We start from the raw sequence: 26655 nt of genomic DNA on the forward strand, positions 1-26655 counted from the left end.
CCTCATTTTAACTAATTATATCTGTAATGTGATTATTTCTAAATGAGGTCATATTCTGAGGTACCATATATAAACAGATGAGTATGTACACAATTCAACCCATAATAGGACTCAGTTTAGCGTATCATTTGACAATTGGTTCTCTATACCCTAAAATAACTTCTAAAGTTTATGACAGCTGCACAATGGCACAAGCTGTAATCCTAGTGACTCTGGAGATTGAAGTGATATGAATCAGTGGTTAAGGGGCCCTGGGTTCAATCCCTGGTACAGCAGAGTAACAGACAAAGTTTATGGCAATAAAGATTATAATACATATATAAAATTTTATTAATGTTTTTAAATTGAAGGTTGGGAACAGTGGCACATGCTTATAATCCCAGTGGCTAGAGAGGATAAGGCAGGAGGATCACAAATTCAAAGCCAATCTCAGCAGCTTAGTGAGGTGCTAAGCAACTCAGTAAGACCCTGTCTCTAAATAAAGTATAAGAAGGGCTGGGGATGTGGCTGAGTGGTTAAGCATCCCTGGGTTCAATTCCCAGTACCAAGAGAAGTATAGTTTTTAAATCGAGACTAGATATTACTCTTTAGGTTTCTATGCTGATCATCATCAAATCTTATTTACCTTAGCTTCTTCTACATCTTTTCAATCAGACTTCTTCCCAAGACTTATTTAAAAGAAGAGCTTCAAGATGGTTGAAGTGATGGATTCAATGGCATGTGCCTGTAATCTCAGTTATCCTGGAAGCTGAGGCAGAAGGGTAACCTGAGCCCAGGAATTCAAGGCCAATCTGAGTAACACAGTGAGACTCTGTCTCAAATAAATATACAAATACTTTTTCTTAAAGGTTGACGCTATTCATCAATTGGCAAGATTACTAACAATTAGCAATTGGATCTGTTATTTCCTTTTAAGACATGAAAGTGTCAACATGTTTTTTTTATAATGCTGTAACAAAAATATTATATTTCACTTGCCTGGCTTTTTTTTTTTTCCTTTTTGGTACCAGGGATTAAACCCAGGGGCACTTAACCACTGAGCCACATCCCCAGCTCTCTATTTTCAGCATTGTCTAAGTTGCTTAGGGTCTTGCTAAATTGCCAAGGCTAGCCTCAAATTTATAATCATCCTGCCTCTGCCTCCCAAATCGCTGGGATTACAGGCATATGCCACCAGATCTGGATATAGCTACTTCTTCATAAAATGACTCCAAATATCTCTAAAAGCTATTCTTACAGCAGTTTTTTTTTTTTTTTTTCCTGTGCTGGGGATCAGTTTAAAGCCTTGAACATGCTAGACGAAATCCTACCAATGAGACCCTTCCCCAAGTCCTTTTATTTTTAAGAGAACCTTACTAAATTCTACTAGTACTTAACCTTGGCTATAATCTGGGAAAGATTTAAAAATGTCAAGATATGATCCTGCAAAAGATCACATAAATCAAACTATCTGGTGCTATGATTGAGGCCTATTATGAAGGCTCCCCGAGTGAGTCCTATTTGCTCCCCATGGTTCAGAATCACTGCTCTAACTAACTAAAACATTTAAAACTACATTCCCTAAACTGAATCAACTAATTGTTCATGCCAATTTCTGAATAATATCAATATCTAGTAATTACCAGTAAATCCAGATATTATTATGAGATTTTTTGCTGTTTGGCACTTGCAAGCTATTTTTACTTTTGTTTTTGGAAAAGAATCAAAATAAATCACAAACCATGGGAACTAGAGAAGATATCCAGGAGTTAAAATTCATCAAAAATTAGTTTCAAAAGCAACCATTTCTATGGGAAAATTAAACTACAGTGGTTAAAAAAATGACTTTATATTTTTGTAACTTTGTTGAAAGTCAACTCTACAGAAAGAAAAAATACACATATCAATTTCCCCCCTTTTTTAATATTAACAAGTAAGTTTCAGACACGTTGAAAGCAAAAATTTAGCAAATGTTTAGGCAGCAATAATAAAAATAAGACCAAGTTTTAGCAAAACAGAGGGAGAGTTCCCCAAAATTAAAGTGTCCTCTATTTAGTTACTATATGTTGTGGTTGATCACATATGTGGCAATGCCATTAAAAGGGGGGGTGGGTGCTCAAAAAGAGAAAAAAAAAAATGTAACCAATATAAGTAGTACATTACTTCCCCTAACTAAGCTTGCTTGTTTCCTCAATACAACACAATCCAATGTCCTACATTGAAAATTTAAGAAACAGATCATTATTCCCACTCTATTAAGCAAACAAGTTTGTTCAACCGGTTTTAAAAAGCACATGAACTCTCACATAACTTGCTTGCCAAGGTTCTCTTACAGCACAGCTCAATCTGTTACATAGTGGTTGTGAAACATCCTGCCAAGGTCCTCTATGAAATATATTAAAATAAAATAAGTATCATCTTCCTAAAACAAAAAGCAGGTTTAAAACAGTCTTTAAATATTTCCCCACCAAAGATACTCTTTGTAAAGACAAATGCAAAATGAGCACACTTTCAATGAGTTCATACCATATCAACAATGGGCCAGGCCTTTCTCCTCCTATATCTTCCCTCTTCCAAAGCTCCCCGACTCCAGACTTTCCCCAGTAACAAATTAAACAATGACCTGTCTTCCTATGGGACTAAGAATCCAAACCCTCAACCTATGAAGACACTGCGCTTTGAGGACCTCTCATTCATTCTTAGAATAACTTTCTTCGACATTGATTTTGAAAACAAAACATAAAACCAAAATCAACTCACTCTATCATAAGAAGAATTGACAATAATTTTTATGTAGCAAATGGAACTACAGATACACATGGTGAAAGCAAAGTGTAAAAAGTAAGAGCTCCAGTTCTATTTAAAACTAGACTCCACCATGTCCTGGGTATCTGAACTCACTAAGCTTTTGGGGTTTTATTGTTGTTGTTGTTTTCTTTTTTTTCTTTGGTAGCAGTGATTGAACCCGAGGCACATACCACTTAGCCACACATACTCCATCCTTTTAAACTGTGAGACAGGGTCTCACTAAATTACTTAGGAACTCAGTTGCTGAGGCTGGTCACAAATTCATTATCCTCCTGCCTCAGCCTCCCGAATTACTGAGATTATAAGTGTGCTCTACTGCACTTGGTAAGCTTTAGTTTTTTTTATCAATCTAAAACAAGAATAACAATATTTTCTACTTATTGTAAATAAATCACTTGCTATAATGTATGGCATATAGTAAGTACTCAAGAAAATATTTTGATAATGAAAGTACTTCAATATCTGATATTGACGGAAATAAACACTCATAAAAGCTGGCTTACTACAATTTTACATTGATTGTCATTACAACAAAAAGACCATGCCAATCATCTTTTTTGGCTATACAAGGTGGTGCACACCTGTAATCCCATCCTCATCTAGAGGATGAGGCAGGAGATCACAAGTTTGAAGCTAGTCTTAGCAACCTAGCAAGACCCAATCTCAAAAACAAAAAGGGCTGGGGACAGAGTTCAGTGGTAGATTACTCCTGGATTCAATATCCAGTACCACAAAATAAAAATGACAAAAAAAAGAATAATCTTTTAGAAAAATGGTGAACAAATTTAACCACCGATCCTTAGCAATAACATTTAGCATCAATAAAAACAAAAAGAGCTGATGCATATCTATGTTCACTGTGAAAATTTATCAGATTCTAGAACCTATGCACATTTTAAATTTATGCACATTATATATTTATTTGTTTAAAAAGCACTATATATTTATTATTTATTTTAAAAGCATTATATATTTATTTGTTTATCTGATAGGAGAAACAGAAACTTAAAATGTCTTCAATTCACTTTTATCTAGTTTCTCTCATTTCTACACATTGTTCCAGGGCAGAGGTGAGAGCAAAGCAGTTGAGGAGAGGGGAAATGATCAAATAACTATGATGGTATTCCTTCGTCACCTCGTGTAAACCATAATAAAAGGAAATCTATATAAACAGTGCGTCAAGTTGGAAACACACACACACACACACACACACACACACACACGGTGACTAGTGCACAAAATGAAAATTAAAATTCTTTAAACAAGTTCCATGGCACACTTAAAAAGTGACTTAGGGAAATAAATAATACATGAATATACTCATATTCCAAGAGAATATTATTTCCTTCCATAGAGTACCACTCCCCAACAGCTATTTCCAAAGTGCATTTTAAATGATTTCAAAAATCATGAATTACATAAACAAGCTAGAATTGTGCAATAGATTTCTAAAGACCAGTACAAAGTTTTCTGTGAAGAATTCTTCACAGCCAAATTCTCTGCATATTTTGAAAAATATGACATTAAAACAGCTTCATTATCTGCAAATAAGAATATTTCTGATTAATTCAAGCTCTCCATAAATACTTTCTACCTTTTAAGAGTAAAAGAAAATAATATAACTCTGTGATACCAGATTTTTAAAATTCTATACAGTTTAGTATATACTGTTCAACACAATGGGCTAACTGAAAAAGTAGTGTGATAATGTAAACTTAAGTTTTTAAAATTTTTATACGTAGTCTGGAGAGAAATGAAATTCCCACTTATCCCAAATATAATAACTTTAAAATAATTTACTTACTATTCTTCCAAATCCTTTCTCTTTTAAGGTTCCTTTTATCTATTTTTTTGAGGGGCAGGCAGTACCAGGGATTGAATTCAGGGGCATTCGGCCACTGAGCCACATCCCCAGCCCTATTTTATATTTTATTTAGAGACAGGGTCTCACTGAGTTGCTTAGCACCTCGCTTTTGCTAGGCTAGCTTTTAAACTCTCAATCCTCCTGCCTCAGTCTCTGAGCTGCTGGGATTATAGGCGTGTGCCACCGCCCCCAACCCTTGTATCTCTTATATCCCAGAATGATGATTAAGAGTTTTGGCTCTCTAGAGATTCAAATCCAGTGAAGGATTCAGCCTTTGAGATTCTTTATAAAAGATTTCCTTATTTATAAAATGGGGATATTAAGAGTTGTACTACTAACAAGAATCACTGTAAAGATCAAAAAAGAAAAATATACCATATACAGGCCCTGATAAATGTAAGAGATAATAAATATTTACTCTTATTATTATATTTAAATAAAATATTCAACAAGGTGTGATGGCACATGCCTATAATTCCACCTGGGAGGCTGAAGTAGTAGAATCTCAAGTTCAAGGCTAGCTTTGGTAATTTAGGGATTGATATCCTGTCTCTAAATAAGTTAAAAAAGGAATGTAGCTCAGTGATAGAGCTTTCCTTGTTTCAGTCTCCAATACCAAAAACTTTTAAATTAATTAATTAAATATCCATCTTGAAATTAGCCTATTGCTCATATGTATGTGCACATTTAGCCAGGTTTTGGTATCATTATGTTGTTTTTATTAAAATTACTTAGGAATTGTGGAACCAACCCAGATGCCCTTCAGTAGATGAATGGATAGTGGATAGGGAAACTTTGGTTTATATACAAAATAAAACATTACTCAGCATTAAAAGAGAATAAAATCATGGCATTTGCAGACAAATGAATCAAGTTGGAGAATATAATGCTAAGTGAAGCAAGCCAATGCCCAAAACCAAAGGCTGAATGTTTTCTTTGATATGAAGATGCTGAATCATAATGATGATGGGAGGAACATGAGGGAAATGGAGGAACTTTAGATAGGGGAAAGGAGGCAGAAAGGGGGTAGGGATGATGGTGGAATGAATTAAACATCATTACCCTAATACATGAATGAAGACACGAATGGTGTGAAAAATACTCTGTGTACAATCAGTGACTTGAAAAATTGTGTAATATGAAATAAATTACATTCTGCCATCATTTATAACAAAATAGAATAAATAATTTAATTTTAAAAATGACTTAGAAAACTCTGAACTGAAACTTTAAATAATTCATTCAAGTTTGAAATAAAACTATTTGGGTCTCTCAGTTTTGTGCATGTGAGGATTGTTCCTTAGCACTTTTTCAGTTTCTTTTGTTGTTACTTTGCATTTTAATTTCAAGAAAATATCAAATACAGATTTCTACCATTCAAAAACATAAAATACTTCAGTGCTGTGACTCAAATGCTATATCAAATCCCCACAGTTCTCCATCATCCTGTCATCCCTTAGTAAAAATATAATCAAGGGCTGGGGTTGTAGCTCAGTGGTAGAGTGCTCACCTAGCATGTGTGAGGCACTGGGTTCAATTCTCAGCACCATGAAAGATAAAATAAAGGTCCATCGACAATTTAAGATTTATATATGTATTATATATATATATATATACATATATATATAATACATTTATATGTGTGTGTATATATATATTATATATATATACACACACACACACACACATCTAAAATAAAATCAAGTACTGTACTGCTTTAAAAATTAAGGAAATAATTGAACAGCTAATATAGCAAATTATCCACTAGCAGATACTCCAAAAGAGTGGAAATCAAGACATACATTAAGCCAGGTTATTTTGAAGTGTAATTACTCTGTGTTCCTTTTTAACCTTGCCCTACAAATCTACTATAGATGAAAGATTCTAACATAGGTCTTTTAGTTCCCCAGTAATAGATCCTAGGTAATAATGAACTATAGAAAATGGAAAGGCTAGAGGACATAATAGCTCAGTGGTAGAATGCATGCTTAACATGGCAAGGCCCTAGAGTCGGTCGCAAGCACTAAAAAGGGAAGTGGGTAAAGGTGGGAGGAACAATGCTATCTCTATTATATAGTGACTTGTGAGAATCAAAGTATACGTAGAGAAGACTATAAGTACAAAGAGCTGTACAAACTGCTAGGCAGTGTTATCTTTGCACTGCACTTAAGAATAAAGCAGGAAATGTTTTCTTGGCAGAGGTTTATATGCAAAGCAGTACAAGGATAGAAAATATAAATACATGTCTCTATGAGTCTCCTCATTTCTAATGGCATTCTTTCATCAATATTCTAGTTTTTGTGGGTTATATATCTGTTACAATTATCATGATGTATATGAATAGTATGATATGCAGCTTAATATGAAAGGGAAAAAGATTTTCAACTCTTGGGTAACAAAGTACTTCTAACTAAAAAGAAACTCACTATAGTGCTGTGTAAAACATGTTCTCAAATCTATTTTTGTGAATCCTTCTATATAGTAAAGTACAAAACAGAATAAAGTGGTACTCCAAATGTGGTAGTAATAATAAAAGTAGCTATCATGTTAAGTACTTCAAACAACTTATCCCACTGAATCCCCACAACACTATGCTGTATTGTTGATACTTACTAGTCAACCAACCTGGAAGACACAACAGCTGAAATCTGAACCCTGACAATCTAACTCAAGTCAGCAAGCTTAAACACAACAACAGACTACAAGTACTGGATCCTTGTCATAATCAAAGTTTCATGTCAATTAAAGCTTGAGTTTTAAAAAATTATAGGGATAGTTATCTTCATGTTTAAGCTGTGAATACTGTATTCAGAGCCACAGCTTAAACAAATTATGTTTTTCTTCCGTTGGCTCTGCAGATGAGTATTTCTGAAGAAGTGTGGCTTCTCTCTTGCACAGCACTATCAAAAAGTACAAAGGTGGGCTGGGACTGTAGCTCAGTGGCCAAGCACTTGCCTAGCATGTGTGAGGTACTGGGTTAGATCCTTAGCACCACATAAAAAACTAAACAAAGACATGTTGTCCATCTACAACTATTTTTTTTTAAAAAAGTACAAAAGTCTAAGTAAATGGTCCTTTCTCCAGATTTCCCCAAGATAACATTTGGAATCTCAATGTAAATCCCTGCGGAATTGTTTAAACAAAGTTTAATCCTAGTGTCTCTCTTTCATGACAAATGACTTTCTTTGGTCTTTGCACAGATTTTTCATTTTTTTATCCAGGATAAATTTGACAATGTATCAAAAAGCAAAAGAGTCCCAGCAGCTCAAGAGGCTGAGGCAGAAGGATGGAGAGTTCAAAGCCAGCCTCAGCAAAAGCTAGGCGCTAAGCAACTCAGTGAGACCCTGCCTCTAAGTAAAATACAAAAATAGGGCTGAGGATGTGGCTTAGTGGTTAAGTGCCCCAGAGTTCAATCCCCTGTAGAGAGAGAGAGAGAGAGAGAGAGAGAGAGAGAGAGAGAGAGAGAGAGAGAGAGAGAGAGAGAGATCGATGAAAATTATATTTGTTTTCTTATTGGAGTGTCAACTTTAAAAGTTAAATATATTGGTGAGTTGTGCATGTCTGACTATGTGTGAACAAAATCAGTTATGAGGTAAAGTAGGCAGGTCGATTGAGGCAGGTGGGGAGATATTAAATTTAAACCAGATTTAAATGTTTATTTATGAACTAAGTAAATAAACATCACAACAGTCACCATCAGAATGATAACTTAAACATGCAAAATATAACTCTAAGAATTTAAATAAAATCATAATAGGGCATTTTCTGCTTTTTTTTTTTTTAAAAAAGGCCTTTGACAAGAATCTTATATGTACTGAGCACAAGATATTCCTGAATTCAGACAGTTTAGCTTCATCAGAGCTTTTCGAGAATGAAAAAGTCACACTAGCAGATCATAGGCAACGACGTAAATTTAAGTTACTCAAAAAAGAAAAAAAAAAAACTAATCAATACCAAGTTAAACCATGTCAAACCAAACAAAATGCTACAATGTAAAAGGAAAGTGCTCTCCTACTGAGTAAAGCTGCCAGATTTTTAAAATTCTGAGCAACCATTTATTGGCTTATTCTAGAATCAAGCCACCATTCCCAATTAACAAAGAAAAAAAAAAGCTGAATGAATTTGTATGATTGGTATCGAAGTCACAAAAATCACCTTCATGACCTACTTATCCCCAAACAACTGGGTAATATAAAGTACAAAGCTCAAGGTAACAAATGTCTTTTCTTGATTTAACTTAGTTCATTAACATCATGACTACAGCACAAATAGCATCTGCCACATATACTGACTATATCTCCTTTGACCAGTTATTGGTAAATGCTTTACAAAAATATTTAATACTCTTAATAGTAGGAGGTATTTTTTTTATCTTTGATAGAAAAAATAAAATTCAGTTATATTTAAAACTTGTCTAGCAGCCAGGCATAATAACACACACCTCTAATTCTAGCAACTATGGAGGCTGAAGAAGAAGGATTTCAAGTTTGAGGGCAGCCTTGGCAATTTAGCAAGACTCTGCATTGATATTAGAGAGGAAAAAAATAGTTAAAAGTCACACAGCTAGCCAAACTGATTCTCTGTAGGTCTCACACATGCTCTTGACTGACCAGAAACATCAATTTTCAGCATTCAATATTATAACAGTTTTAGATAGACTGGGTGCACATTAGTCAATCACTTTTCAAAAAAACACCTCACAGCTAAGCTTTCGGATACTAAATTATTTCTAAATGTGTTATATGATGAGGTAGGAAACAAGAAGAAGGAAAGCAGAGTTACTTGAGCTTCCCAACAGTTGCCTTCCAACAGGAAAATTAAATCTGTTATAAATGTTGTTTTTCCCTTTTCCCTTGCCGCAGAATAAAGTGGAATGGGGGAAATGCAGATGCTATACAAAATTCATAAATTAAAATATAATAAAACCTCAAAGTGTCATACAAAACACCACCTTTTAGGACAGACACTTCTCCCCTAACTTCAGGCTTCACACCACCATGCTAAGTTACCTGGTCCTATCGCATACTTCCACTACCTTCTCTGAATGTCACATTAAATGGGAACAGGTTAAAAAGACAACCTCACAAAACTGTGGTGTATATACACAACAGAATACTACTCAGCCTTAAAAAAGAATGAAATTATGGCAGTTATGGGATAAATGGACAGAATTGGAGAATATCATGCTAAGCAAAGTAAGCCAATCCCAAAAAACAAACATTAAATGATTTCTCTGATAAGTGGATGCTGATCCATAATGGGCAGCGGGTAAAGGGAAAAGGGAGGAACTTTGGATTGAGCAGAGGGGAGAGAGGGGCCAGAGGGTATGAGGGGGAGATGACAGAATGATACAGACAATATTACCCCATGTATGGGTATGATTGCATGAATGGCGTGTAACAACATCATGTACAGCCAGAGAAATAAAAAGTTGTGCTCCATTTGTGTAAAAAATAAAGTTAAAAAACTTACAATGTTTTTACTAGTCAAATCATAACTTAGCTTTTTCAGTAACAATTTCTTAACAATTTTTCAAAAGAAGAATTCCCCTAATATTGAGAAATTTACAAGGAGGGGAGGAAGAGAAGATGGGAGGGATTCCTACCTGCTTCCTAACTTCTTTAGTGTCAGGCATGCTAACTTACTTAGCAGTGGCTAACATTATTAAATATATGATAATTATTATGAGAAGATCATTTTCTTAAACTCACACTCAAACCATTAACAGTTTTCTTCTTACTTCACTAAATCAAAGGACATCATTTTCATAAATACTAACAAAACAATATTGAAGATGACCTTTTTTAAAAAGCTGATAATACTGTTTTATGTAACTGCTTATCCTACATCTGCTGTATTGATTGGAAAGAAGACAACTATTACTTGTATTCTTTATAACTGCCATTCTGACTGGAGTGAGATGGAATCTCAGTGTAATTTTAATTTGAATTTCTCTAATTACTAGAGATGTAGAAAATTTTTTCATATATATTTTGACCACTCATATTTTTTCTACTATGAAGTGTTTGTTTAGTTCCTTTTCCCATTTATTGACTGGGTTATTTATTTTTCTGGTGTTAAGTTTTCTGAATTCTTTGTATATCCTGGAAATTATGCCTTATCTGAGGTACTGATGGTGAATATTTTTTCCCAATCAGTATGATCTCTGTACACATTCTTGATTATGTGAGAAAGGTACTCTAATACTTTGTTGGTGGGACTGCAAACTGATGCAACCACTATGGAAAGCAGTATGGAGATTTCTTAGAAAACTTGGAATGGAACCACCATTTAACCCAGTTATCCCACTCCTTGGTAGACACCCATAGGACTTAACAACAGCATACTATAGTGATGCAGCCACATCCTTGTTTATAGCAGCTCACTAAATAGCTAAGGGTGACTTTGAGCTTGCAATCCTTCTGGAGCCTTACCCTCCCCTAAACCACTGGGATTACAGGTACTCACCACTGCACCAGGCAACAAACAGAATTACTATTGATTTACCCAGCAATGCTGTTCTAAGCAACTGAGTACCTTCTGAGAGAACTGAGGTTGCCAATTACATTTCCAAGAGAAAATTTACCACCATGAATCTCATTTTTTTTAAAGTGTGCCCTTTTGAAAAGTAAACAGAATGAACACAGTCAACATGATATAACCATACAATGAATTATTATTCATCAATTCAAAGGCTAAAGTACTGACACACAGTACAACACAGATGATCCTTCAAAACATTAACGCTTAAGTGAAGGAAGCCAGTCACAAGACAGTACATATTATATGATTCCATTTATAGGAAATATATAGAAATAGAAAGTAGATTCGTAGTTCTCAGGGGTTGGGAAAAGGAAGAAATAGGATACTGACTGCTAATGTATTCAGATTTATGTGGGGGATGATAAAATGTTCTAAAATTTAATATGGTGATAGACACACAACTATGTGTATGGACTAAACCCACTGAAACCACTGATATTTATTTATTGTATTTATCTATTTTGCTGACCCCAGGGTTTCATGCATGCTAGGCCAGAGCTCTATCACTGAGTTACATCCTCAGCCCTCTTAAAAGTATTTTTATATTGAGTCAGGGTCTTCTAAATCACCTGGCCTGGTCTCCATCGTGTGATCCTCTTGCCTTAACCTCCCCTCTTGGATCACAGGTGTACACCATCACACCTGGCAGAATTGTACATTTTAAGTAGATGAGTAGTACTGCACTAGTTTGCTTATCGACCTATAATTAACTAGAATGAATAATGCTTTTTCCCCTACTAAAATGCTGAGTGAAATACTTTCCCCACTTTTGAAATTACTTTTTCACCCCTTACATGTCACACTGGCTAGTATTATTCAAATAATGATTGAAGGCTCAGGCTGGGTTACAATTCCCAGCTTTTTACCAGGTACCTTAGAGTTTACTTTAAGATAACTTTAATATCTAAAGTTCTGGCTCTGAATGTTAAAAAAAAAAAAGAAGAAAAAGAAAAAGAAAGAAAGAAAAGAAAAAAAAAACAGCTCCAAGCTTTTTCCTTTAGTAACTATGCTATTACAGGCAAGTAACTTCCCTTCTATGGCCTTAATTTTTTGTAAAATGAGAATGAGAGTACCTCACTCTCTTAGACTGCTATAAGAATTACATAGGATAATTCTTATACAAGACATAGCACAGTACCAGGATAAAATGCTCAGTAAATATTACCTACTAAAATTCATATGTGAATATTTCTGGAGTCCACCACACAAGTCTATATGCTATCTTATGAAATAATCTCATCTAGATTCATTTTTAGGACATTTTTCATTATTTGCCTCTATTAATGACTGGGAAGGGACAGTACTAAGTTCCTACTCCCCTTACCACTTCTTTTCACAGTAACAATTATCTTCCTTACTTCCAAAGTTGGCAGGGAAAGAACTCAGGCCAAATGCTAGACCACAACAGGGATGTCCCTTCACTTTAAGGTTAAGAGGGCTATAAGCAACATACAAGTCAGATTTTCTAAAAAGTAATCAAGCTAGAATATACAGAATAGAAACAAGGAAACTCTGTATGTTTTATTCCAAATGACTCAGTTTAGGGATTTGATAAATCTGGTCTGCTAAGATTTCAAAAAGAAAGCAACCAAGTTAGAACCTGGAATTTTATGTAAATATCCCACTGTATCCTTATACATGTTAATAACATCATTCCAGCTTCCAGCCTTCCACATCTCTGGTGCTAAACAAATTATACACAAAACACTATGAGTTGACATTCTTTCTTTTTTATGAGCAAACCTTGGTCTCTGATTTCAAAAAATCTTACATTCCTGTCTTGAAAAAATAGCAGGTTTTTATGATCTATACTCTATACATTTTCTCACTCTCGAACATGTAAATTGAAGGTCATGAATTTGAGGGCCAGTCTCAGGAAATTAGCAAAACTCTGTCTCAAAATGAAAAATAAAATTAGCTGGGGGTGTAACTCAGTGGTAGATAACCCCTGGGTTCACTCCCCAGTACGGGGAGTGGGGGTGGAAAGGAAGCGAAGAAAGAAAAAAAGATTCTACTCCAGTTTCCTAAGAAAGAGGGAAACACTATAAAGATATTAGTTTTTCTAATAGTAATAATAATAAAATCAGAAAAACTATTTTAATTACATTTTCAATAACTGTTTTTTAAGTGGTACTTGGGATCCAATCCAGGACTTTGCCCATGCTACATCCCTACCCCTCAATAACAATTTGTAAAAGTGAGGTGTTATTCACTAAACATGTACAACAGAACAGTGTCCAATATTATAAAAAAACAGTTCATGATATTGGCACCAAAATAGACATGTAGAACAATGGTACAGATTAGAGGACACAGAGACAAACCCACATAAATACAGTTATCTCATACTAGGCAAAGGTGCCAAAAACATACATTGGAGAAAAGATTGCATCTTCAACAAAATGCTGCTGGGAAAACGGGAAATCCATATGCAGCAAAATGAAATTAAATCGCTATCTTTCACCCTGCACAAAACTCAACTCAGAATAGATCAAGGACTTAGGAATTAGACCAGAGACTGTGCCTAACAGAAGAAAAAGCAGGCCCAAATCGTCATCATGTCAGCTTAGGACATGACTTCCTTAACAAGACTCGGTAAGTGCAAGAAACAAAACCAAGAATCAATAAATATGATGAATTCAAACTAAAAAGCTTCGTCTCAGCAAAGGAAACAATGTGAAGAGAAAGCCTACAGGATGGGAGAAAATCTTTACCACACGCACAGACAGAGCACTACTCTCCAGGATATATAAAGAACTCAAGAAACTTAACACCAAAAAAACAAATATCCCAATCAATAAATGGTCTAAGTAACTGAGCAGACACTTTTGTTTCAATCCCCAGTACCCAAAACAAAGAAGATATACAATTGATCAACGAATATATGAAAAACTGTCAAACAACTAACAATTAGAGAAATGCAAATCAAAACTATTCCAGGGGCTGGGGTTGTGGCTCAGTGGTAGAGCACTTGCCTAGCTGATGCAAGGACCTGGGGTTCAATCCTCAGCATCACATAAAATATAAACAAAATAAAGTCATTGTGTACAAAAAGTAAATAATAAAAAATAACTATTCTAAGGGGACTGAGGGTGTGGCTCAGTGCCAGAGTACTTGCCTAGTATGTGTGAGGCTCTGGGTTTGATCCTTAGCACCACATACGAAAATAAATAAAATAAAGCATGATGTCCATCTACAACTATAAAACAAATATATAAAAAAATTTTAAAAAACTATTCTAAGATTTCATCTCACAATGGTAATTATCAAGAATACAAGCAACAATTAAGTGTTGGCAGGATGTGGGGGAAAGGTACACTAATTCATTGCTGGTGGGACTGAAAACTGATGCAGCCACTCTGGAAAGCAGTATAGATATTCCTTAGAAAACTTGGAATGGAACCACCATTTGACCCAGCTATTCCATTCCTCAGTTTTTTTAGTCAACTTTCTCACTGCTATGACTTAAAGACCTAACCAGTACAACTGTAGAAGAGGAAGTTTTTTTGAGAGCTCACGGTTTCAGAGGTCAATAGACAATTCCATTCGACATCATGGCTAGAGAGCGTGGCAGAAGGAAGCAGCTCACATCATGGTGGATCAAGAAGCAGAGAGAGAATCCACTTGCCAGATACAAATGTATACACCAAAACTACACCCCAACTCCCACCTCATCTAGCCACACCCTACCACTTCAGTCACCACTCCATTAATCCCATCAGAGATTAACTGATTAGGCTAAAGGTGTAACTCAATTATTTCTCCTCCAAACCTTCTTGCATTGTCTCACATGTGAGCTTTTGGTGGACACCACATCTAAACCATAACATCGGTCTATATCCAAGGACTTAAAATCAGTATACTACAGTGACACGATCACATTAATGTTTATTGTGGCTCGATTTCTCAATAGCTAAACTGTGGAACCAACCTAGATGCCCTTCAATAGATGAATGGTTAAAGAAAATGTGGTATATATACACAATGGAATATTATTCAGCCATAAAGAAGAATGAAATTATGGCATTTGCAGGTAATTGAATGAGGCTGAAGAATATCATGCCAATCGAAGTAAGCCAATCCCAAAATGCTAAAGGCCAAATGTTTTCTCTGGTAAGTGGATACTGATCCAAAAAGGTAAAGGAGGGTAAGGGAAGAATGGAGGGACTTTGGATTGGGCAGAGGAGGGGGAGGGGAGGGGAGAGAGTGAGGAGGTAGGAAAGATGGTGGAATGAGACAGACATTATTACCCTATGTACGTGTATGATTGCACAAATGGTGTGAGACTGCAGTGTGTACAACCAGAGAAATGAAAAATTGTGCTCCAGTTGTGTACAATGAGTTGAAATGTATTCTGCTATCATGTATAATTATAAAAAATTTTTAAAAGAATCTATGAATATTTGTTTCTGATCTTGAAATCACAGAGAAATGACAATACTGCACAAAATGAGAATGTGAACAATATGTCTCAAGAAAATGTGTACTATAAATATAAAGCTAGAGGAGGGGCTGGGGTTGTGGCTCAGTGGCAGAGTGTGTGTGAAGCTCTGGGCTAGATCCTTAGCACCACATATAAATAGAGGTATTGTGTGCAACTACAACTAAAAAAAATGTATGTTTAAAAAAAAAAGTTAGAGGAGCTCAAAATAAAAAGGACTAGGGATGTAATTCAGTAGTAAAAATATATCCCTGAGTTCAATCCCCAGTACCAAAAACAAAACAGAAGACAACATATACTATAGTCAAGAAAGTTGTAGAGTAAGTTACCACTTCTCAAAGATCTTCTGACATGATAAGAACTATAACTGACCACATATATATCCCAAATCATTTGATCAATAGGTAAGTTTTATCTTTTTTATAAAACAGATTTTTTTATCATGCCAAATGGATGACACTGACAATAAGTGTTATAGGAATAATAGGATCAAGCTATTAACTCCTAAAGGATTTGTTTTAGGATGAGTATCTGGAAAAAGTGGATTTTGTTTCAAAATACTGAAAGACAATTAGGATTTAAACATGCCACAAGTATAAAATGTGGGAGATCATTCCTGATCAGTGAGGAAGCAAGCATTTGGGGAAATCATACAGTAGACTGGCAAAAATATGTAGTATAAGAAATGAGAGCATGGCACACTGTGAAAAGCTTCTAAAGGTATTTGGATTGACTATGCAATCACCAGAAACCTGCTTGCTCTGCAACACCTCACCTTGTTCATCTGCAGAATAAACTGATTACACTTCAAGATCTAGTTCAAATGCAACTTTCATAGTGAAGCTTTCCCCAAATCCCAATGCAGTCAGTAAATGTCTCCATTCTCTGTGACCCCAGCACTTTGATTTTACTTCTATTGTTATATTGAGTAGTGATTCCCAAACAATGCATGAAAAAAATCACTGGGCATCTTGCTAAAAAAAGCACAAAGTAGGACGTTCAAAGTTACCCTTTAACCTCTAGGAAACAACAGTCAAGGCAAGTCAATTTATAACTTGAGAAACAAAGTCCTAAAACTACCTTCTTATATTGTGATAAGAATCTATCAAAAATATTTGTTCTGCACGTCATAATTCTTCTTCCACCTTACAACCTATGTTCATTTGTACATGACAGAGATTCACTGAGGTGTACTTACATAAGTACATAGGAAAGTTAGGAAAGACAAGTCAGATTAATTTCTGTCTTTCCTATTTCCTGTCTACTTTTAAGAGAACACCTTGTGATGAAGGTCCTAAAACATGGGATCATTTCCAGATGAGAATCTATAAGTGATTGACTGACTTGCACAGTCCAAGATTGTTAAGCAGATTACTTCCATCAGTATCAAGGCAGAAATGGATGCTGAAGTCCCCATTGCAGTGCCTAAGTCAGCTATTTTAATGAACTGATTATCAGTTATTTAAAAAAAGAAAAAAACAAAAACTGAAGAAACATAATAATATGTCAATAATATAAAAAATATTAAACTATGAGGTATTTTTCATTAAATTAGCTTCTGAAATATTTGTGTACTGACATGTTTACTTCTATTAGAAACTTGTATCCAAAGCTTCCTTATTTCAGTTTCTTTATTTTCCTACATTCACCAGGCAAACATACCTATTTAATGAAGTCAAACCAAAGCACTTTCACATAAAAGTACACTGAATTTCAATACTGATGTTCTCCCACATCAGTGCAAGAATTTCTTTTCCAGCTAGAAATATCCCTCAGTTAACAATTGCAAGAGCAGCTGGGCAGGGTGGCCCACACCTGAAATCCCAGAAGCTTGGGAGGCTGCCAGGAGGATAGTGAGTTCAAAGCCAGCCTCAGCAACTTAGCAAGCTCTAATCAACTTATCCAGACCCTGTCTCTAAATAAAACATAAAAAGGGTTGGCTGGGGATATGGCTTAGTGGTTAAGCAACCTTGGGTTCAATCCCCAGTACAAAAAAGCTTAGTATAGAATTTTAAATGTCAGAATCAACAGTGTTTAATGTTTCTCTTTCCAACACCTGTCCCCCTACCACTATCTCTACCTAAAAGAGTTCCAAAACAGTTTTGAAAACAGTACAAACTTATGTGAGAGAAAATGATCAATGTGCTGGCAAATAGAAATTAACAGTGTCATTATACAACCACAGACCAATATTGAAAACAGGAAATTCTAATCTGGTGCCTTTCAACAGTGATTTTATAAACAACCAATCAATCAACCAATACTGAATCATAAAACAGAATGAATTATTTTTAAAAGAAATATTTTATTTTGAAAAGTTAAAATCCCAACAGAGTTTTTATGTAACTTTATAAGCTGATTCTAAAATTCATACAAGATCTCAATTTAGGGGTGAGTATCCTATAGACAAATATAATGTCACATTATTTTAAGTGATACTGGTACAATAAAAAATAGCTCAATGAAACAGAATATATTAATTAGTAAGTTCAAACCTGAAGTCTGTAATATATACATAGACACATGAGAGAATGATACTGCTCAGTAAATATCAGCTATGTGTAAGTTCTAAGAGCTCTTTGTAAGTATCAACTCATTTAATTCTCATAACAAAACTACAATACAATTTAGGTTCTATAATTTTCATTCTCATTTTGTAGATAAGAAAACTAAAGCCCAGAAAGGTTAAGGAAATTGCCCAAGATCACACAAGCAGTAAAGAGTGGAGCCAATATTTAACCCAGGAATTCTGACTCCAGTACCTGAACTCTTAACCACTACTACCACTACATAGGGTTTACTGCCTCCCTGAATAAGAATTTTCACTGCAGTACTGTATATAATATTGTATATAATGTATGTAATATTGAAATACAGCCATTATCAAAGACTGGTGAAATAAACATTCATAGTATAGAAAAATAATACAGAACCAATAAACACACACATATAATATTTTATCATACATTAAGTGAAAACAAGTCACAAAATACATTTAGGATAATGTCATCTATATCTTAAAAATAAATTCTGCGTGTAGTTTTGTAGGTATATAAAACCCACAACTAGTTCATACTAGTTTCTTCTCAGGAGGAAAAAAGAATTAAGGAGGGGCTGGAGAATGTGGCTCAAGCGGTAACACGCTTGCCTGGCATGCACGGGGCTCGCCCGGCATGTGCGGGGCGCTGGATTCGATCCTCAGCACCACATAAAAATAAAATAAAGATGTTGTGTCCACCGAAAACTGAAAAATAAATATTAAAAATATTCTCTCTCTCTCTCTCTCTCTCTCTCTCTCTCTCTCTCTCTTTAAAAAAAAAGATTAAGGAGTAAGGGTGAAGAGATATTTCCACTGTTTTATATATTTTTATATTAGGTGACTTCTTTTATAAATAGCAAGCAATTACTTTTATATTAAAAACAAACTGGGTGTTGTGGTACACATCTGTAATTCCAGCAATTTGAGAGACGGAGGCAGGAAGACTGAAAGTTCAAGGCCAGCCTCAGCAACTTAGTAAGTCCCTAAGAAACCTTAGCTAGACCCTGTCTCAAAATAAAATGAAAAGGGGCTGAGGTTGTGGCTCAGTAGTTAAGTGCCCCTGGGTTCAATCTCCAGTACCAAAAACATAAAAAACAAAAAACTAACTAGCAAATAAACAAGGAGGTAGAACCATAGGTCAAATAAAGCTAATTATCACTGGTTCTAACCTCATGTGAAGCAGTTAAGTTTTTGCTATGCTTATGATTGTACATGAGAAAAACTCTGAACCTGACCAATAGTTTCAAATATTTGGGCAATGATTATAATACAGTAAGATTGTCATGCATCACTCCAAGAAAATACGACATCATTAGTGAAAGTCAAACTGCTAGAGGTTCAAGTTGTAGCACCACTATTTGCTAGCTATATGATTCTGAAAAAGTCATTTAATCTCTTCATGTTTCAATTTCCTCACTATAAAATGAGGACATTAGTATTTACCTCATATAGTTAATATCTGTAAAGTCCTTGGATAAAACCTGTCCCAAACTAACATTGGACAGATTCATTCTGTCCACTGAAAATTAATAACTTAATAAAATACAGGGCTGGAAATATAGTTCAGCAAGATCACATACTTAGCATGCATGAGGCTCTGGGTTCAAAACCTCATCATCACATTAAAAAAAATAGATATTTGTATATGCTGATATAAAGCTAACAGCACCCTGACCACAGATATAAGATAAACAAAGTGCTTTACACACACAGGTATATAAGTATTTTTTTCAAAACTTTTTATAGCTACATATATGCATGTATAAATATGATACTACAATGTCAAATGCATTTCTCATGGTTAAAAGAATGTCAAAGCTACTGCACTAGAACACACCAGTGAGTAGCTAAGGCCTCTGTCCTCTGATACCACATCCCGAGATCAAACCTCACCACATCAAGCCTAGAATCTATCACAGGATCTTTTCTAAGAGATGGCACAGTAAACACACTGTCTTCAAACCTTAATATATACAAACATCCTGTCTTAAAACAAATTCAAAACACTTTCTTCTCCTAAAATGATTTTTCTATTATCTCTAGATTAAATTCAAATCACTATTAATACATTTTTAATTGGAGCCAGGCAATTCTGTCCCTCAAACTATTTTTCTACCTAGTTGAAGCTCATCTTGCTCTTTAGATAAGCTAATCCAAATTACCACCTCTTTTAGGTTTATTTATAAATTTTTTATTCTGCCACTTCAGTGAACACTACAAACAACTAAGAAATTATCAAGTCCTGACCAAAATTAAAAATCAATTTTAGGATTTGTAGTAGCCATGTTTGTTGCAAAAAACAAAAACAAAAGTATGACATTATAATTAGCCTGTTTAAGTAGTCAGGATTAGGTTTATTTAACATATAAATCAGTCATATTAGGCATATTTTAGACCCACTGGTTCTCAAAATATTTTTCCTAGTAAAATGAATCTAACTCATCATTTGCACATCATGTATAAATTCAATGAAAGCCAATTTAGAAATTCTTCAGTTCAATCCCCCCTATAAATGATGAAATTCAAATCTAGAGAAGTTAAGTAACTTCCTCATTGTCACATGCTTTACACAGAAATGATGTACAATTATGTACTGCTGGCATTATTTCATCTGCTGGAAAAAAATAATCCAGTTATAAATATTATTTAAAATCATATTACCTCCAAATATTCTAATTGTGTGACTTTCATAAAGCTCCATCTTTTAAAGTAAGTAATTTTCTGATACAAATGAAAAAACTAACAAGTTTATTAAAATTCAGTTTTTTTCAGGTCCCATACCTGTTGTTCATCCTCCATGACGTTACTAGCAAATTCAAATACTAGGTCGTTTTGTTGGACAACAGCAGCCATAATAAAGCATTCCCCTTAGATCCACATGAGAAATATTCCAAATAGATTCAAGTTATCAGGCCGTAGAATCCAGTGAGAAATTGGGTAAAACTCCTCAGCCAAGTCTGTGAATTACTGTATACCCAGGTTATCTTTAAGGAAGGTGCTTCGATTTTTCTTGGTTCATTGATAATCTAAGCAAACAGAAGCAATTTTTCTGAAATTTTTCTTTTCTCAAGCTTCCTGGCCTGAAAAACAAAGGCTTAAATTAGTTGTGAAAAAGCAGCCATCCATTTAAAATATAACCAAAGCACAGTATTTCCAAAGCGTTTTGTTGTTACTGCTGATCTTCAAATAAAAAGCAACATGACTAATTATGTCTTTGTTAGGATTATTTTTATTTAAGTTAGACATAAATTTCTTTGAAGACTTCATTTCTGCCAAGATCACCCCTTATTACTAAAAATGAAGTTTCTCCATCTCTCAGTTAAACTTAGGTTAAAGTACTGAATATTAAAAAACAAATTAAAAAGTCCAGCAATAATGAGGTTTATAGCCACGATAAAGGATATACAAGCAATTTCCTGCTTTCTACTAATCCAGCAAACCACCTATATCAGAACTGCTGCTCTATTTCATAATGCATATTATGTATATTTTTGCCTTTAATAGGAACATTCAGACAGCATCCCTGATAGGTCTAATAATATGTTAAGAATTAAGAACCAAGTACATTTAAAGTTTAGTAAATAACATTTTAAGAGCTTTTTAAAATAAGCAGAAATTAAAACCTACTTTTTCTGTTCTTTAAAAGGCTTCTGATAATTAGAATGTTTTAAGAGTTACCATGCTTACAGCCCCTCTTCAGTGGCTTCTTTTTTAGTGCACTACAATGTATTCTTATCTCTAGCAAAAGGCTGCAAGCAACAGGAAGGAAACAGCACTTGACCACGTCATGGCAAATTAGAACATGCAAAGAACTGCACTTTACAATAGTAGAAAAACAGAAACGCAACTTAACAGCAAAAAAATATATATATATATTCATAGTGAAGACAGAAATGCTTTAAAAATGCCTAGCAAAGATGTATTTTTTTTTTTAAGTTACCACTACTAACAGAAAAAAGTGAAAACTGATTTAGGTATTTACTACAATTTTGTTAAATATTGAATCATAGTTATGGCCATAAATGTGACATAAAAAGACAAAGATTTTTTTTAAATTACATTAAATAATATCTAGTTCTCTGAAATAGCCTTTACCATTTTAATACAAATATTTTAAAAAGAAGTTGACTCCAAGGAAAGTATGGCCACTAATTTCCTAAAAATTTTAAACAGGCAAGTTTGGGGATGAGGCTGACATGGTGATTCAGTTTTCCTGAAACAGCTAGCTATATGCTAGAAAAAAGTGTACTCCATTTCCTAATTTCAGTAAAACCAATTTCCTATATATTCTAGGTTCTAGGCATCCCCATAGATTACTGTGACTTCCATAAATTGAAGTAAAAATTAGAGTTAATAAATTAATTCAGATTTTTACTCACTAAACTCAGTTCCAACCCAATAGTTTCCAACTACCCTCTGCTCTACTCCTTTTAAGAGTTCAATTCCAACATTGAAAAAGTATTTTTAATACATTCAGAAAGTTTTTGAGCAATGCACCATATTTAGAGGAGAAATTTTTTTCATTTTAAATTGATCATAGATAATATAAACTTGGGACATATATTTGGCCTTGCACACACATTACTTGTACTATCTTTTCCCTTAAATTATGCTACAACCCAATCCTGCCCTCATAGGACTATTCTCCATGTTCCTCCACGCAAACTACATTCATTCGTGTCTCTCTTATCAACTTCTATTATTACCCATGCTTGGAACACCACTCCCTCTCTCAGCACTACATCATATCTTTTCCATTCTTCAATGCTCAACTCATGTACCATTTCTTTCATAAAGCCTTGCCAAACTTCTGTGCCTCAACCTGTAAGTACTGCGCCCTTCAAAAACACAGTACTTGACAGGCACAGGCCTATAATCCCATTAACTCCAGAGGCTGAGGCAGCAGAATCTCAAGTTCAAGTCCAGAGCTGGGGAAGTAACTCAGTGGTAGAGCGCTTGCCTAACATGCACAAGGCTCTGAGTTCACACCCCAGTGATGCAAAAAAATAAACAAACAAAAAAGTTCAAGTCCAGCCTCAGCAATTTAGTGAGATCCTAATCAAATTAGCAAGACCTTGTCTCAAAATAAAATATAAAACAAAGGCTGGGAATGTGGCTCAGTATCCCCAGGGTTCAAAAATAAATCAATAAATAATTTAAATGAAGTACTTCTGATAATAAGGAACCTATTATCCTCAATATAGAAACACACAGTAAGAAAATATAACCAAGGATTATTCCTGACCCAAAAGGTTTTCTAGTTAGGTTAGGTTAAGTTAGGTTCCAAAAGGCTGTTCCAAAATCTGTTTGTTCAAAATACAAAGTGACACTATACTAACCACCAATGTGAATGGTCTCTATGAAGTTTCACTTTCTTTTCCATTGCAATTACATATGATTTCTTAGCAACATTTCCACAGCACTTCCACGCCTGGTAAGTACTGTGTTTTAGAAGGGAGCAATTCTCATGGGTTGAGACATAGAAGTTAGAAGGCTTTATAAAAGAGATGGCACATTGTGTTTTAATAACTGTCACTGATGAGCTGGGGTTGTGGCTCAGTGGTAGAGTGCTTGCCTAGCACGTGTGAGGCACTGGATTTGATCCTTAGTACCACATAAAAATAAATAAGAGATATTGTGTCCATCTACAAAAAAACTAATAACTGTCTTTGAAGAATCACAAAAAATAAGAATAAGCAATAAACACATCCACATCTTAAAGCACATGCTAATAATCAACAATAATAATCCAAGACTAAAATGGTTCCTCACCATCAGTAGGTCATTTGTTGGGGCAGAAAAAGATAACTTAGTTCAGGTACATAGCTTTTATTAATTTGTATACAGAAATTCACAAAATGAAAATGTATAATTAAAGGAAAACATTTTATTGGCTTAATCAGGTTTCTGTTCTTTCATCTTTCCTGCTCCTCTTCCTCTTCTCTGTATAAATTATATTCCCTATGGCATCAAAGTGTTCTTGGGAATAAATTTTGTCACATAATCCAGAGTTATCACTTGTACATGTCAGAGATATTTCAATAACACAGGTATATTAAAATTTTTTCAGTAACAGACAAAACTGAAAATCCAAATCAGTGATTCAGTTTTTCATCAAATAGACTGAGGGACCCAAGATCTCAGTCTGCAAGCAAAACAGAGTCAGAAGTAGAATTCTCACTACCTAAATATAGTAATTTTCCATTACTGTAATATACAGTCTTACCTCAATCTACCCAAATTCTTTATGCTGTAATAGTTTAAACATATATTTAATAAATGCATAATGAAATTTAAGGGGAGGAAAAAAAAACTCCATCTGTAATTCAGCATCTGATCTCCAAAAGCAGTCAGTAACTATTAGACAAGCCCCTCAAAGTCACTGCATTTCTAAAATATGCCCCAAATTAAATGTACCAAATTTCCTCAAATGTACTCTAGTATGGGACAAATATAGGTACTAAAATTGAAAGAGGGAAATGGTTTCTGTTCTAACCTAATAAACTTTAAGGTCCACAGTAAATATTAAACTCATTTAAATTTACCCATCATTAATATTTTGTTTCAGAAACATTCTGCTATATTAATAGTTCTTGAATGTGTTTTCACAATATAATTAAGAAGGAAAAAGATAAGTGAAAACTGCTCATTCACCACACAGACATAAGTATCAATTTATCTGCATGGTTTTAAGAAGTAATCCAGTAAGGCATAATAACTCCACAGACTGGATCCTGATATCTTTCAGCTGGGTCAGTATCATACTCTTGTTCTCTAGGAAGACATGCCACAGGAAAACTAAGCAATAAGATTTCTTTTTTATTTTTAATATATATATTTTTAGTTGTGGATGAGCCTTTATTTTTATTTATTTATTTTTATGTGGTGCTGAGAATTAAACCCAGTGCCTCACACAAGCTAGGCAATCGCTCTATCATTGATTGAACCAAAACTCTAGCCAAGGTTTTAGATAATTATGGCATAAAGGTAAAATGTACTAGCTAAGAGTAATGAGGTGGCTGAATGAACACCCTGACTTTAAAGTATTCAGACATTGTTCATGTTTATAATAAAATAAAGTAAATTAGTCCATGGTATCAAGAAAAACCACACAATTTTCAAAGGGTCTCAATATTCTCAATCTAAAAATTGTGAAATCACAGGATTTTAGAGCTTAAAAATATTTAAAGATCACCTAGGACAACACATTTATTGAAAAGAAAGAATGGGATGGGGATACAATTAGGTGGTAGAACATTTGGATAGCATACACAAGACCCTGGGTTCAATTCCCTTGCCACCCCCCAAAAATAAAGAATTAGGGTCTAATGTAATCTGATTTGTCTGAAGACACAGAACCATTAGTAGAAAAGAAGGCAAAAGTGAACCAGGCTCCTTGTACCCCTATATTTTTTTAAATGGAATTTATTTATTTATTTTATATCTTTATTTATTTTTATGTGGTGCTGAGGATCGAATCCAGGGCCTCCAATGTGCTAGGCTAATGCTCTACCGCTAAGCCACAATCTCAGCCCCTCATATAATATTTTCTGCAACCTCTTGATACATGTGATGAATCACTGTCAACCATATTTTTACCTGAACAACTGATTTACTTAAATCAGTCTTATTGTTATTGTTCATTTCCAAGTCTACCATATCATATAGTCTTAACTTTACACCTTCACCCAGCCTAAAAAGTGAAAAGGAAACAAGATTTTTTGTAAGGTGACCACAACTAATAACTCATTAGAATACTTTAATAAAACAGATTTTTAGTGACATTTTCCTTTCCAGTTCTATTTATTTTATTTTTTCAGTGCTGGGGATAAAAACCCAGGACGTCACATATGCTGGGCAAGGGATCTACCACTGAGCCACAACCCAGTGCCTTAATTTTTTTGAGAAAGGATCCCACTAAATAGAGAATCTTCTATCCTGCCTTAGCCTCCCAAGTAGGGTGGATTACAGACTTGTGCCATCTGCATCCAGCTCTTTCTAGTTCTTCAAAAGCAGTATTGTTGCTATCTATCATTTACATCAAAAATATGGATACTGAAAAGACCATTAAGAAACATACCACAATGTAGTTAGAGTAAAGTAATGAGATTTGAACTTCCCCCAAGAGAGGATATTAAGTTTCTCAGTCCCTACAGAAATAAAAGGGGGTACAGTGCGGGGGCCAACACTAATTTTGAAAAAATACCATATTATAAAGACCTCTGTAAATTATGTACAATATACATAAAACAGAGGAAAAACACAAGTGTCCGAAACATTTCTCACTACACTTAGTATTCTCACAACTTAATTTAAAAAGAAAAATATTCTAAACTACAAACTTCAAATTTTTCAAATTTTCAAAGAATCTAAGTTCAGAAAAAGTTTAAAATTATGTCTCTGGGGGCTAGAGGAGTAGTTCAGTGGTAGAGCACTTGCCCAGCACACATGAGGCATTGGGTTCAATCCCTATAACTTACC

General features: G+C 34.5%; 1 protein-coding gene across 7 annotated transcripts in view; it reads right to left on the bottom strand.

Moving 5' to 3' along the window:
• Positions 1-26655, bottom strand: part of Elf1 (E74 like ETS transcription factor 1) — a 104171-nt gene that overhangs the window by 32412 nt on the left and 45104 nt on the right. For 4 of the 7 annotated variants that reach the window (XM_040281452.2, XM_040281451.2, XM_005336785.5 and 1 more), the window contains exon 2: positions 20956-21254. The exons of 2 other annotated variants lie outside the window; for them this stretch is intronic. In XM_040281452.2, coding sequence (XP_040137386.1) covers positions 20956-21027 — 72 coding nt within the window. In that variant the 5' untranslated portion in view covers positions 21028-21254. Of the gene's footprint in view, positions 1-20955; positions 21255-21801; positions 21819-26655 lie in introns of those variants that run through there. One more of the 7 variants, XM_013363548.4, reaches the window with a different exon arrangement.

Source organism: Ictidomys tridecemlineatus, chromosome 6 (assembly GCF_052094955.1).
Source record: "Ictidomys tridecemlineatus isolate mIctTri1 chromosome 6, mIctTri1.hap1, whole genome shotgun sequence".
Lineage (NCBI taxonomy): Eukaryota > Metazoa > Chordata > Mammalia > Rodentia > Sciuridae > Ictidomys > Ictidomys tridecemlineatus.